Genomic DNA, 15,333 nt, shown 5'->3' on the forward strand with positions numbered 1-15,333 from the left:
ATGAAAAGGTGTTATAAGTATATCTTCCACTAGATGACAGTAGGTTATGCAGCCTTCACAAAGCCATGGAGCGACACCATGGTAGACATGGGTAGTACACTAGATGACAGTAGGTTATGCAGCCTTCACAAAGCCATGGAGCGACACCATGGTAGACATGGGTAGTACACTAGATGACAGTAGGTTATCCAGCCTTCACAAAGCCATGGAGCGACACCATGGTAGACATGGGTAGTACACTAGATGACAGTAGGTTATGCAGCCTTCACAAATCCATGGAGCGACACCATGGTAGACATGGGTAGTACACTAGATGACAGTAGGTTATGCAGCCTTCACAAAGCCATGGAGCGACACCATGGTAGACATGGGTAGTACACTAGATGACAGTAGGTTATCCAGCCTTCACAAAGCCATGGAGCGACACCATGGTAGACATGGGTAGTACGGGTGTTCGTTTTGCTCTGTAGAGTGGAATGAATCATGGTCCTGTTGCTTTTCAGTCATGTGGTCAGGAAAAACTCTAAAACTCAAGAAATACTACACATGCTCTCTCTGCATCATGTTCACTACAGGGAGGAGAAAGGAGAGACATACACATCCAATCCATCAACAATCAACTTTGCATTTATTGAAAAACCTATTTCCATTATAGCTATTTTCAGACTGGATTGTTAACCTATACAACATGACACAGTGCTAGAGTAATTGACTCTGTACATCTCAGAAACAAACTAACGAGGGTAGAGACAGCCACGGCATACTGTAAGGCAACAAGCTCGTTGTTTATATAGATCTTTCACAGAAAGAATACAGTCATTTAATCTGAATACACAGTAGTACTTTAACATACTTGGAACAAATCTTGTGACAGTACAGTAAAGGGAGAACAGAAGACAATGACACAGAGGAGGAGTAAACACAACAACAGTGATATCACATGCCTCCATTGACTCATCCATTCATTCATCCATCCATCCGTTATCCTCCTAATACCAACACACCTCTTCGGTTGGTGGTAAATCCAACATCTCACATTAGTCGCCACGTCACAATACTCCTGAACCCTGGCAAATGGATGTTTCAACCATCCCACTGGTAGTCAATTCAACCAAAGTGAATGTAAAAGGTGTTGAAAGTAATCAATACGGCATATGACACAGGGACGGTGGGAACCTTCTCTCCTCCATAGTGATGCAATCAGGTTTTATGGTGGTCATCAATATGATCAATAAAAAAAGAGAGAAATACTGTATCACAGTGTTAGTATTCATTCCGGTAGTGCAGGACGTCTTGAATATCCATCCCTATCACACACAGGATAACATTGGCAATTGCACAATATACATATGCTGATACACATTCCACGGTAGCCACCCATAGAAACATCCTGCCATCGCCTCTGTTCACGACAGAGATCTGATGGACAGACGGACTATGTCGTTAGTACTTTGTGCTTTAAAACCCTTTGGGGAGATTCAGAACCGTCAAGGTTGTTGTGCATTCTAATTGCTGAAATTACAAGGAGCGACAGTTCGATTTAACCTGTGTGTCCAAGTTCTTTCTATCTATGTGGTAGATTCTAGAATTCAGGAGAATGTTGATTGGTTGACTGTAGAATATCTCAATGGTTTCGCTTCAGTGGACACTATAAGTCTGTCAGTGCAAAAATGTTGTTAGCCTTAAGGTCAAACTACTGTAGTCCAGCAGCCAGCCATTTTTACTGACAATGTTTCTGAATTTGATCGCTAAAAAAGGTTGCACTATGTACAAAAGTGAGAATGAACATCAAAACTCTATTCAGATTCAATCACATAAACACAATATTTAAAGTGAAATAAAAACCAAAGCCCAAATCCAAGTGCGTTCACAAGCTGCTTGCTTAACAATGTGAAATGAATTAAATAGTTCATACATTTGTAGGTTTCTCTCATCTCGCAGTTACACACAGAGTTTAAGATGATGGACCACCAAAAGCAGAGGACATAATATGTTTTCTACTGTCTGCACAATATTACCTGTTAATGTTAGCCAAAACCATGACACTGCACACAGAGAGAATCGGACAGGTCAACAAATCAAATCAAATTGTTTTTGTCACATGCGCCCAATATAACAGGTGTAGACCACAGCAAAGGGTGGCAAATGTCATTTGATTTGATTTGATAACATGTGTGTCACGGTCTGTGGAAACCCGTGACGAGTGGCGGAGAAACGAAGACAGACGACTGATAAAACTGACAACCTGAGTTTTCTTGCCCGGCTTACTGTCAAGAGGAACGTCAGTTTCACGCGAGTCTTTTCTCAGGTGTTTGGTTACATGACCATATAAGGACTGTTGACGACGATGGGCGAGAGGCATCAACGAGAGAGACTCCTCTGTGCCTTGTTAACAATAGTGAAGAGCTGCACCGGTTGGTTACCTGTTTCAGTTTAGTTGATCACTAACATATCTATCATACACAGAACATGACAACAACAACAAAAAACGGAAGAATAAAAACCGAATATAGAATGCTACTTACTAGAACGGAAACGCGCTTTAAAACGCTTTTATTCAATGTTTTACCTAGCTCTATTTCTTGTACTGCACTGTTGGTTACGGGCTTGGAAGTAAGCATTTCACGGTAAGGTCTACCTGTTGTATTCGGGGGCATGTGACGACTAACATTTGTTTTGATTATATTGACAAATGTTTGGAGGTCGAACGGGTGAACTGAATTATCGGCATGCGCTATATTAATAGCGCTAGTTGAGCAAAATCCTGCTTTGTTCGACATTTATTACATTCGCACTTCATGTGAACGTTAGATCTGAACGTGTCAGCCGAACATGCATCGCGGTTTACTGTACCCACATTGGAGACTAAAAGTGCTAGAATCAATCGGGCAATGCTAATTGGGTGACATAGCTGTCGTTGATAGGCTGTTCTTCACAGTGATTTCCCCCAGGTTGACTGAATCGGTGCTTCTTGTCGGAGTTGCAGCTACTACAAGTGTATGTATACAAGTAGCACCTTTTGCACCTGATGAACAGTAGGCTAGGTATTGTAGAGCAGAACACTGAGGAGTAGAACACAAATAGGAAAGGTGAGTACATAGAAATAACACTCAGTGCTAACATGCCTGTTGTTGTCCGGAGAGAACTTCCACTAGTGCATAAGTGTGCACATGGCAACCATGTGTGTGTTAAGGTCTGCTTATGTATTGCTGTGTGTGTGTATGTGTGTGTGTGTGTGTGACATTAGAGCAGAGACATGCTTCTTTCATTTGCACGCCGTCATCATCATAAATGTGTCTCTCCCTTTCCTTCCCAGATTGCACACAGGTCACTTATGGGGTGGGCTGGTGTGGAAGTGGGTCTCCACAGCTGATTTCTAGAGGATGGTCAGGGGTGTGGACCAAGGGCTGGTCAGGGGTGTGGACCTGGGATTGATCAGGGCTGTGGATCTGTGGCTGATCAGGGCTGTGGACCTGGGGTTGATCAGGGCTGTGGATCTGTGGCTGATCAGTGCTGTGGACCTGGGGTTGATCAGGGCTGTGGATCTGTGGCTGATCAGGGCGGTGGATCTGTGGCTGATCAGGGCTGTGGATCTGTGGCTGATCAGGGCTGTGGACCTGGGGTTGATCAGGGCTGTGGATCTGTGGCTGATCAGGGCGGTGGATCTGTGGCTGATCAGGGCTGTGGATCTGTGGCTGATCAGGGCTGTGGACCTGGGGCTGATCAGGGCTGTGGATCTGGGGCTGATCAGGGCTGTGGACCTGGGGCTGATCAGAGCTGTGGACCTGGGGCTGATCAGAGCTGTGGACCTGGGGCTGATCAGAGCTGTGGACCTGGGGCTGATCAGAGCTGTGGACCTGGGGCTGATCAGAGCTGTGGACCTGGGGCTGATCAGAGCTGTGGACCTGGGGCTGATCAGGGCTGTGGATCTGGGGCAGCTGTTCTCTCCAGTAGGTGAACTGGCTGAAGGTGTCAGGGCAGGAGAAGTCCGAGTCGTGACCTCTGATCAACAGGGGGAAGACGTGGTCCACCACCTCACACAGACGACCATACCTGGAAGGAACAGGAACAGAAACCTACTTCACTTCATTTACTTTCATTGTTCATTAGACAGAGACAGACAGAGCTACTGAGGGAGAGAGAGACATTGAGGGAGGAAGATGGAGGGATTAAGAAAGAGACAGAGAGGTCTGACTTACGATGAGATGTTGGTCCTGGCGTGTTCCTGTATCAGCTCTCCCTTGGGGTTGACTGTGAAGATCCTGTTTAGGGGAACGCCCACCTCCTTATAGGAATACACATCCTAAACAACAACAACAACAACAACAACAACAACTGTAACAATGACTGACGTACTATCCAAAACAACCATACACAACCACAACAGAATTAAACATAATATTCAGTTTGAAATGAGCCTTTTGGCTGAATCTGTCACATTGGCAAAAAAGTTGATTACTGGCCGTAAGTCCCTCTGGATAAGAACGTCTGCTAAATGACCAAGATGTAAATGTATAATGTATAGAATGTTTATGGTCCCAGTCAAATGAATCTAAAAAGTAGCCAAAGTTAACATGTACAGTGATGGAGGGAGGGAGCAGGGCTCTCACCGTGGCTCTGTTGCCGAAGGCTGCGTAGAAAGGCTCAGTGTTGGGGTGGAACAGCTGCTTCACGTCGGTCAGACACTCAATCTTAAACCTCTCAGGCTTCTTCTCTATCACCTCCCTACAGGAAGGACAAGACAGGACAGGAAGGATAGGACAGGGATGACAAGACAGGACAGGAAGGATAGGGCAGGGATGACAAGACAGGACAGGGAGGATAGGGCAGGGATGACAGGACAGGAAGGATAGGGCAGGGATGACAAGACAGGACAGGGAGGATAGGGCAGGGATGACAGGACAGGACAGGAAGGATAGGGCAGGGATGCCAGGACAGGACAGGAAGGATAGGGCAGGGATGACAGGACAGGAAGGATAGGGCAGGGATGACAGGACAGGAAGGATAGGGCAGGGATGACAGGACGGATAGGGCAGGGATGACAGGACAGGACAGGGAGGATAGGACAGGGATGACAAGACAGGACAGGAAGGATAGGACAGGGATGACAAGACAGGACAGGAAGGATAGGGCAGGGATGACAAGACAGGACAGGAAGGATAGGGCAGGGATGACAAGACAGGACAGGGAGGATAGGGCAGGGATGACAAGACAGGACAGGAAGGATAGGGCAGGGATGACAAGACAGGACAGGGAGGATAGGGCAGGGATGACAAGACAGGACAGGGAGGATAGGGCAGGGATGACAAGACAGGACAGGGAGGATAGGGCAGGGATGACAGGACAGGGAGGATAGGGCAGGGATGACAAGACAGGACAGGGAGGATAGGGCAGGGATGACAAGACAGGACAGGGAGGATAGGGCAGGGATGACAAGACAGGACAGGAAGGATAGGGCAGGGATGACAAGACAGGGCAGGGGTGACAAGACAGGACGACAGGTTAGGACAGGAAGGACAAAACAGGAAACACAGGTTGACAAGACAGGACAGGGAGGATAGGGCAGGGATGACAAGACAGGACAGGGAGGATAGGACAAGAATGCCAGGGGAGGACGACAGGTTAGGACAGGGAGGATAGGGCAGGGATGCCAGGACAGGACGACAGGTTAGGACAGGAAGGACAAAACAGGAAACACAGGTTGACAAGACAGGAGGAAAAGATCAGGAAAGGAAGGACGACAGGACAGGAAGGTCAGAATGATCATTATATAATATAGGGATGTCTCTTCTATATAAGCTACTGTGGTCCCGTGTGGCTCAGTTGGTTTAGCATGGTGCTCGCCACGTCAGGGTTGTGGGTTTTATCCCCATGGGGGACCAGTATGCTATGCTGTATGCTGTGGATAAGAGCGCCTGCTAAAATGTACTGTACATTGTTCTCTATTGTGTTTGACGCCTCTGCTGTGTTTATTTTGACAGTGATGATGTGTGTGTGCTCCTCACCTGTGCAGGGCTGAGAACAGGCTGCTGGGGCTGAGTAGGACAGGTCCTATAGGCAGCATGGTTCCTCTCTCATTGACCCAGTGGAGATATCCCCTCGTCATATCAGCCATACCTATGGCCCTTGCAGAGCAGTACATGAACTTATAACCGTTCCTGAGAGAGAGGGAGAGATTACATTTTTTTTTAAATGGGAGGACAGGAGTTCAACTAAATGGCTGCTTTCAGGATGGTGCAACGTACTAAAGCCAAACACCACGATTAAAGCTGACATGATTCACTCATCTTACACTGAGGCATATTCTGAATGTGACCCCTGTTTCATTACTCTAACGGCCACCTATAGTTATGTAACTCCTGTTGTGTGAGACTCACTGGCTGACTCGGTGGTAGAGGCGGGCAATGCCCTGGTGGGTCCAATCTTTACCCAGCGTTGGCAGGATGTGGCCCAGGGTGTCAGATCTGAAAAAGAGGATGGTGCTCGCCACATGTAATTAGACTATCATTAACAGATATAACGTGATCACATACAACTGCCAATACACACACACACACACACACACACACACACACACACACACACACACACACACACTTACCTGGTGATGGTGCCGTCAATGTCTGAGATTACAATTTTGTCGTCCCAGCTCCAGAGATAGATGGTGCCCTGGCAGCGACAGGTGCCCTGGTACTGAGTGGTCACACTGAACACCACCTCATTAGGACCCTCCTTCAACTGAAGACTGGCCTGAGGACAGAAAGACTACATTACCCATACAGCCTCTACTAACTCTAACCCTGTTACTGAGTGGTTCAACGGCAGACTGGCTTGATGGGCAGAAAGACTACATTACCCATACACCCTCTACTAACTCTAATGGGGCGTTCAAGACAACTCGGCAAACTCCGAGATCCCGACTAGGAAGTCTTTCGAACTCCCACTTCAGTGCGTTCAAATTGTCAACTCGGAAAAACATGGACACCTGAAGGAATCTTTTGTTTGCAGAGATGCTATATGCCTCTTGCTAAAGTGTTTAAAGAAAAGAGGAAATGCATTAGGTGAGAATACATATTTTTATGTAAACGATGAAGGCCGCCATGTTTTTTGTTGACGTGATGTCAGGAATCTTCAGCTCTGAGAAGTCGGAGCTCTAGGATGATGCCCGAGTTTCCTACTTGTAATTCCAAGTTGGATGACCGTTCAAATTGATTATTTTAAGTCGGAGCTCATTTTTTTCAGAGTTCCACATTGTATTGAATGCAGCATAACCTTGTTACTGAGTGGTTTAACAACAACTGAGGGCAGAAAAACAGCAACTGAGGGCATAAAAACTACATTACCCATACAGCCTCTACTAACTCTAACCCTGCTACTGATTGGTTCAACTGAAGACTTGCCTGAGAATACACAGTTCAACATCACCCCATCAAAAGATGTGAGAAGTATTGTGTTTCTCACCAGCAGTTCTGAGACCAGAAGTTAGCTTAACAGAGGTTAGGGGAACAGTGTTGAGTCTCTCACCAGCTGCTCTGGGGTCAGTCTGAGGGTCTTCCTGTAGAAGACACTACCAGGCGTGAGAAGAGGCTCGGGCTGGCAGGATTCTGAGTCCTGATTGGACGGTCTGTGTTCCTCATCGCTGGAGGAAGACTCCTCCTTCATTCTGTGTTACATCAACAGATACAACAACAGTTCAGCTATAATGTCTGATTATTTGAACAGAATATTAAAAAATATATATAAAAAATAGCCTATAAACCTCTAGGGGCGGTTTCCCGGATTCAAATGAATTAAAATGCTTTTTAGTCCAGGATTTGGCTTAATCTGTGTCCATGAAACCACCCCCTGTTGTGTACTTTATACGAGGATATGCAAACTAAGGTACATAAATGTGTACTCAACATAGTTCATTCATTTTGCAGATACTTCGCAAACTGTTCTGGTGTTAGAGAAGTGTCATTACCCATTGACTGAAGCCATGCTGAGAGAGGTCTCTCCCCCGTCTCCAACTCCTATCTCAGACACTGAGTCCTGGGGACAGACAACCAGTCACACACTCATACAACAGCCAGGACACACTAGCACATATAATACCCCAGTCCACTAGTCAAAAAGGCAAGTGGTGTCCAGCATTGTAACTTCTGCGGAGGTTCCCAAATGGTTATGGAAGTGTGTTCAGGAGGTATGTGTGTTACAGAGGTGTGTGTTACAGAGGTGTGTGTGTTGTGTTACAGAGGTGTGTGTTCAGGAGGTCAGGAGGTGTGTGTGTGCGTGCGTGTGTGTGTGTGTGTGTGTGTGTACCGATTTGGAGTCGCTGTTCCTGCTGCGCCATGAGAACCACCAGCGGCCTCCTTTCTTGGGCATCTTCTCCTTCATGATGTTCTCCACCGTGGCCTGAAGCAAACGCACACAGTTCCTGACCAAAAACCCAACTCAACAAAACCACTAAAACGCAAAAAACACAGAGATACAAAAACCCAAACACAAAAAACGTGAAGCAAGTGTGTCCGTGTGACTGGATGATGGCGATCTAAGGAAGAGAGGCAGCAACAGAGGGAGGGAAACACAGAGACTGGGAGAGAGAGAAGAGAGAGAAGTAGAGGGACAGACAGACAGACAGACAGACAGACAGACAGACAGACAGACAGACAGACAGACAGACAGACAGACAGACAGACAGACAGAGAGACAGACAGACAGACAGACAGACAGACAGACAGACAGACAGCTAGCTAGCTGAAACCAAAGGGACCCACGGGGCTGGAGCCAAACAGACTGGGTAAACAGTAGGAGAAGAGGCCAAAGGCAGAGTACACATAACTCAGGCAGGAGTGCTGAAGACACACAAGACAGGGCCAAATGGGAGGTGAGATGGAGGGAGAACAAATTAAAAAAGGGAAAAACAAAGGGGGAAGAAAGACTCAAGTGTTAGGAGGAGACGTGGTTCAGGAGAACGCTTTTTAGTGTACAGGAAGTCCAACGCGAGACAGAAGACAGAAGAATTCAGACAAAAACAAAACACGTGAAGCCAGACGCAGAACCAGATTTAGCTAGAAGGGTTACAGTTGGACTTCTCTCTTTACATTGCAAAATGATTCGCGTTTTAAACCTCTCAGGTAAAACCACTCAGGTACCCAAATGTAGCACACTATTTGACATTAGCACACAGTCTCATCACCAAGTCGAGTAGCCTAGATGCTATGCTAATAGCATGTTGCTAATGTTACTGAGGTTTTACCATTGGCAGGGGCTTCTGATACACCTGCATAGCCAGCATGAGAGGGGCTGCGGTGGTCCAGTTGTAGTACCTGGAGGAGAACAGACACAAACATGAGATCACTGTTGTATCTTTAGTGTCTGCAGTTCATTTCTTATCGGTAGTATACAGTACATACATACTTCTCCAATCAGATCAGGACAACATAGAACATCTGGATGGATGTGGATGGGTCAGATTCAATGATATACGGAGGACTACGTCAGAAAAGCAGGAATTCCGGATTAATCGGGAACGATCACATCTTTACCGCTAGGAGGTTAAAGGTTAGTTAGAAGTATTTTACGTACTTGGTTCCAATCTTGACCACCAGGTTGGGATCGTCGATGATGGAGGGGTTTTCAGTGAACTGCTGGTAAGAGATGGCTCTCTCCTGGAACTGTTCTATAGAGACACAGACAGGAGAGGGTTAATATAACTGTTCTGTAGAGACACACAGACAGGAGAGGGTTAATAGAACTGTTCTGTAGAGACACACAGACAGGAGAGGGTTAATATAACTGTTCTGTAGAGACACACAGACAGGAGAGGGTTATTATAACTGTTCTGTAGAGACACACAGACAGGAGAGGGTTATTATAACTGTTCTGTAGAGACATACAGACAGGAGAGGGTTAATATAACTGTTCTATAGAGACACACAGACAGGAGAGGGTTATTATAACTGTTCTGTAGAGACACACAGACAGGAGAGGGTTAATATAACTGTTCTGTAGAGACACACAGACAGGAGAGGGTTAATAGAACTGTTCTATAGAGACACACAGACAGGAGAGGGTTAATAGAACTGTTCTATAGAGACACACAGACAGGAGAGGGTTAATAGAACTGTTCTATAGAGACACAGACAGGAGAGGGTTAATAGAACTGTTCTATGGAGACATACAGACAGGAGAGGGTTAATATAACTGTTCTATGGAGACACACAGACAGGAGAGGGTTAATAGAACTGTTCTATAGAGACACAGACAGGAGAGGGTTAATAGAACTGTTCTATGGAGACATACAGACAGGAGAGGGTTAATATAACTGTTCTATGGAGACACACAGACAGGAGAGGGTTAATAGAACTGTTCTATAGAGACACAGACAGGAGAGGGTTAATAGAACTGTTCTATGGAGACATACAGACAGGAGAGGGTTATTATAACTGTTCTGTAGAGACACAGACAGGAGAGGGTTAATATAACTGTTCTGTAGAGACACAGACAGGAGAGGGTTAATATAACTGTTCTGTAGACACACAGACAGGAGAGGGTTAATATAACTGTTCTGTAGAGACACAGACAGGAGAGGGTTAATATAACTGTTCTATAGAGACATACAGACAGGAGAGGGTTATTATAACTGTTCTGTAGAGACACACAGACAGGAGAGGGTTAATAGAACTGTTCTGTAGAGACACACAGACAGGATGGGGTTAATAGAACTGTTCTGTAGAGACACACAGACAGGAGAGGGTTAATAGAACTGTTCTGCAGAGACACACAGACAGGAGAGGGTTAATAGAACTGTTCTGTAGAGACACACAGACAGGAGAGGGTTATTATAACTGTTCTGTAGAGACACCCAGACAGGAGAGGGTTAATATAACTGTTCTGTAGAGACACACAGACAGGAGAGGGTTAATAGAACTGTTCTGTAGAGACACACAGACAGGAGAGGGTTATTATAACTGTTCTGTAGAGACACAGACAGGAGAGGGTTAATATAACTGTTCTATAGAGACACAGACAGGAGAGGGTTATTATAACTGTTCTGTAGAGACACACAGACAGGAGAGGGTTAATATAACTGTTCTGTAGAGACACACAGACAGGAGAGGGTTAATAGAACTGTTCTGTAGAGACACACAGACAGGAGAGGGTTATTATAACTGTTCTGTAGAGACACAGACAGGAGAGGGTTAATATAACTGTTCTGTAGAGACACACAGACAGGAGAGGGTTAATATAACTGTTCTGTAGAGACACACAGACAGGAGAGGGTTAATATAACTGTTCTATAGAGACACACAGACAGGAGAGGGTTATTATAACTGTTCTGTAGAGACACAGACAGGAGAGGGTTAATATAACTGTTCTGTAGACACACAGACAGGAGAGGGTTATTATAACTGTTCTGTAGAGACACAGACAGGAGAGGGTTAATATAACTGTTCTATAGAGACACACAGACAGGAGAGGGTTAATATAACTGTTCTGTAGAGACACACAGACAGGAGAGGGTTAATATAACTGTTCTGTAGAGACACACAGACAGGAGAGGGTTAATACAACTGTTCTGTAGAGACACACAGACAGGAGAGGGTTAATATAACTGTTCTATAGAGACACACAGACAGGAGAGGGTTAATATAACTGTTCTGTAGAGACACACAGACAGGAGAGGGTTAATATAACTGTTCTATGGAGACATACAGACAGGAGAGGGTTAATATAACTGTTCTATAGAGACACAGACAGGAGAGGGTTATTATAACTGTTCTGTAGAGACACAGACAGGAGAGGGTTAATAGAACTGTTCTGTAGAGACACACAGACAGGAGAGGGTTATTATAACTGTTCTGTAGAGACACAGACAGGAGAGGGTTAATATAACTGTTCTATAGAGACACAGACAGGAGAGGGTTATTATAACTGTTCTATAGAGACACAGACAGGAGAGGGTTATTATAACTGTTCTATAGAGACACAGACAGGAGAGGGTTATTATAACTGTTCTGTAGAGACACACAGACAGGAGAGGGTTAATAGAACTGTTCTATAGAGACACAGACAGGAGAGGGTTATTATAACTGTTCTATAGAGACACACAGACAGGAGAGGGTTATTATAACTGTTCTATAGAGACACAGACAGGAGAGGGTTAATATAACTGTTCTATAGAGACACACAGACAGGAGAGGGTTATTATAACTGTTCTATAGAGACACACAGACAGGAGAGGGTTATTATAACTGTTCTGTAGAGACACACAGACAGGAGAGGGTTATTATAACTGTTCTGTAGAGACACACAGACAGGAGAGGGTTAATACAACTGTTCTATAGAGACACAGACAGGAGAGGGTTAATATAACTGTTCTGTAGAGACACACAGACAGGAGAGGGTTAATATAACTGTTCTGTAGAGACACACAGACAGGAGAGGGTTAATTGAACTGTTCTATAGAGACACACAGACAGGAGAGGGCTGGATAGGTGAAAACAATGACAGCAAGTAGATGGAGCTACAATATCCAGTTATACCAGTAAGTCACAGCTGACAGTATTGAGATGTAGCCCATGTGTTTAATGGTCAGTACCTTTTGTGATCTCTCTGTTGTCAGTGAGACCTCCACACAGGGAGATGGCGATGTTGGGCATGTCTCCCAGCTGGTCAGCGTAGCTGTCCACACCGCTGTCCATCCCACTGCTGCCCACCGACTGAGGTGATTGGTTGGTGCTCCGCGCCCCTGTCTCCGAGCCCCCTCTCACTGAACCGTCACTAAGGAACAGGGTCATCGGTTCAGGAGTGGGGGACGAGTGTTTGTGTAGGACAGAATAGGTGTGTGTGTGTTACAGGTGAGTGTGTGTGTGAGTGTGTGAGTGTGTGAGTGTGTGTGTGTGTGTGTGTGTGTGTGTGTGTGTGTGTGTGTGTGGGCCGTGTTACCTTTTAGGGAAGTACAGAGCAGCCACCTCTGGCTCCAGCTCAGTGATGTCATCCAGGTAGACTCCATCCGAGCCCAGGTGGTGGCTCCTCTTGTCTGCAGGTACAGCGTCACACGTTACCATGGATACAATGATTGACATGGCATTTTCATCCATTAACTTGACGTGTAGCTAATGGTGGAGGCAATCACATCTACGGGCGTGAACGCATGCTGAGTGACAGCTGACATTCAAATTCTGCAATCTAAACTCCACTCCGCTTGGAGGCGATGGTTCGAGAAGACGTACCTTTCCTCTTGGATGGGGAGTCTGTGCGTCTGACCGGGCTGCCCCTCTGGCCCCCCTCATCCAGTTCTGACAGCAACCTGGAGGCCATCAGCCCCTCCACCTCTCTACAGGCTGCCCCTACTAACTCCATGTCCCCTCCAGCAACGGGCCCAGCCGTGTTGTTACCAGGCTGGGGCATATACGGGTTGAGGGATGGGGGGCCATTGTCTGGGTGGCTCTGGGTCTGGCCAGGGGGGCCACAGTCTCCGGGGATGGTTCTGAAGTGTGTGCTGTCACACACAGGGATGGAGACAGGGGACTTCATCCCAGAATCTTGCATCTGGGGCGGAGGGAGGTAGGAGGGCTAGAGGTGGAGAGAGGGAAAGAGAGAGCGAGAGGAGAGAGTAAGGAAGAAGAAAGCACGCTACAGCAAGGACGCGGGAGGCCGGGTGTCAATAGTAGAGAAGAAGAGAGAGGAGAGAGAGGAGAGAGAGAGGATGTGTGGTTAGCGTGAGCGCTAGGGTAAAAGCATGTCCTCAGCTGCTCTCGTGGAAGATGATTAAAGTGGTTAAAGTTCAGTGCTGATTCCTGGATCACTGTGTGGACTACAGCTAGACATAGTGTCTCTCTGAATCGTTCTCTTCCCCCCCTCCCTCTATGACTCCCTCCCTCCCTCCCTCCCTCTGTACCTTAGCAGCTTGTGGCAGCTCCCCCCAGGCCCACAGAATCTCAGGGTTGTCTTTGCTCTGATTGGTCAGCTCCGAGTCACTCTTCGGAGTGGAGGGGCGGGAGCCACCGGGGCTGCTGAGTGACAGACACACAGAGAGATGTGATTGGTTGAGCCAGCACTACACTGACTCATGGACATAAACAATACAGTACAAACCCACTGGGATTTTTTTGTTGATTGAATCAATGTTGTTTCCACGTCATTTCAACCAAACAATTATATGTGTTGATGTTGAATTAACCTGGAAAACTGATTGGATTTGCAAAAAGTCATCAGCGTCAGAGAATTTCGTATCGTTTTCACCTTTTAACCTAAATCCAATGATATGGTGACATATTTGGTGAATCAAAACTATACGTTGAACTGTGCCCAGTGGGAAGACTCTGCTGGTTTCTGTCCCATGGTTTTAGACAATATGTAGTTGGTCCGATATTAAACGAAGGATAACTTTTATTAAGGCTTAATTAAGCTATACTGAAAAGTGAAAAAAGGATGTTGACATGACTTACCTGACAGGAGAAGGGAAGACAGAAGTCTGCTGTGGACAGGAGATGGACAGACCACCACTAGGAGGGATAGACAGAGTACGTGTCTGCTCTATTAGAGCACTGAAAGGGGAGAGAAAGAGGGGAGAGGGAGACAGACATACAGAGAGAACAACTGTCAGCCATACGCAGTTATTTTAATCTACAAAGGCATACGACAAGATGAGTCGAACCAAACTGTGTATTATTCTATTCTATTCTAGTCATGTCTGGTGTGTGTGTGTCTCTGTGTGTGTCTGTGTGTGTTGGGTCATATTTATGTACCTCTGTGAGCGTGCCCAGTCTGCATCAGAGTGTGTGTATGTTGTGTTCTGGGTGTAGTTGCTGCTCAACACACTGGCCTTAGGGCCCTGCTCTCCATTGAGCTCCCGAGAAGAGGCCCTGAGACAGCGAGAGAGAGAGAGAGAGAGAGAGAGAGAGAGAGAGAGAGAGAGAGAGAGAGAGAGAGAGAGAGAGAGAGAGAGAGAGAGAGACGTTAGCAGCAACAACACACATGCAAACCCATGCACACACAGGCACAGACACTGACGTACACACAGAGATATCATACACAGTGTTTTCTCAGGCCTATTTTGCTGAAGATGTAAAGACAAATGTATGTTGGTTTGTGTAGTGAGGTGCGTACTGGCGGCAGAGAAGTCAGGCGTAGGAGAGCGGAAACTGATTTACCACGGTGTCATTTAATATCCATAAACCACCGTCAACAGAACAATAATGTAAATGGGTCAAACAAAACCCGGTAAATACCAGCAGACCTTGCATAAACACTACAAACAATTACTGACAAGGACATGGGGGAGGGGGAACAGAGGGTTAAATACACAACATGTAATTGATGGAATTGAAACCAGGTGTGATGGAT

General features: G+C 46.1%; 1 protein-coding gene across 7 annotated transcripts in view; it reads right to left on the reverse strand.

Annotated features, from left to right (window-relative positions):
- Positions 1–599: 599 nt before the first annotated feature.
- Positions 600–15,333, reverse strand: part of lpin1a (lipin 1a) — a 50,608-nt gene continuing 35,874 nt past the window's right edge. For 2 of the 7 annotated variants that reach the window (XM_036962467.2, XM_090220625.1), the window contains exons 5-21: positions 14,736–14,852; positions 14,436–14,534; positions 13,886–13,997; positions 13,218–13,560; positions 12,931–13,024; positions 12,584–12,765; positions 9,568–9,661; positions 9,239–9,308; positions 8,302–8,394; positions 7,964–8,031; positions 7,525–7,663; positions 6,602–6,750; positions 6,378–6,464; positions 6,006–6,158; positions 4,611–4,725; positions 4,200–4,303; positions 600–4,053 (exon numbers count right to left, since the gene is read on the reverse strand). In XM_036962467.2, coding sequence (XP_036818362.2) covers positions 3,333–4,053; positions 4,200–4,303; positions 4,611–4,725; positions 6,006–6,158; positions 6,378–6,464; positions 6,602–6,750; positions 7,525–7,663; positions 7,964–8,031; positions 8,302–8,394; positions 9,239–9,308; positions 9,568–9,661; positions 12,584–12,765; positions 12,931–13,024; positions 13,218–13,560; positions 13,886–13,997; positions 14,436–14,534; positions 14,736–14,852 — 2,740 coding nt within the window. In that variant the 3' untranslated portion in view covers positions 600–3,332. Of the gene's footprint in view, positions 4,054–4,199; positions 4,304–4,610; positions 4,726–6,005; positions 6,159–6,377; positions 6,465–6,601; positions 6,751–7,524; positions 7,664–7,963; positions 8,032–8,301; positions 8,835–9,238; positions 9,309–9,567; positions 9,662–12,583; positions 12,766–12,930; positions 13,025–13,217; positions 13,561–13,885; positions 14,001–14,435; positions 14,535–14,735; positions 14,853–15,333 lie in introns of those variants that run through there. The other 5 variants (XM_036962466.2, XM_036962468.2, XM_090220628.1 and 2 more) reach the window with 4 other exon arrangements.

This window comes from Oncorhynchus mykiss, chromosome 25 (assembly GCF_057628025.1).
Source record: "Oncorhynchus mykiss isolate SJ-2025 chromosome 25, ASM5762802v1, whole genome shotgun sequence".
NCBI lineage: Eukaryota > Metazoa > Chordata > Actinopteri > Salmoniformes > Salmonidae > Oncorhynchus > Oncorhynchus mykiss.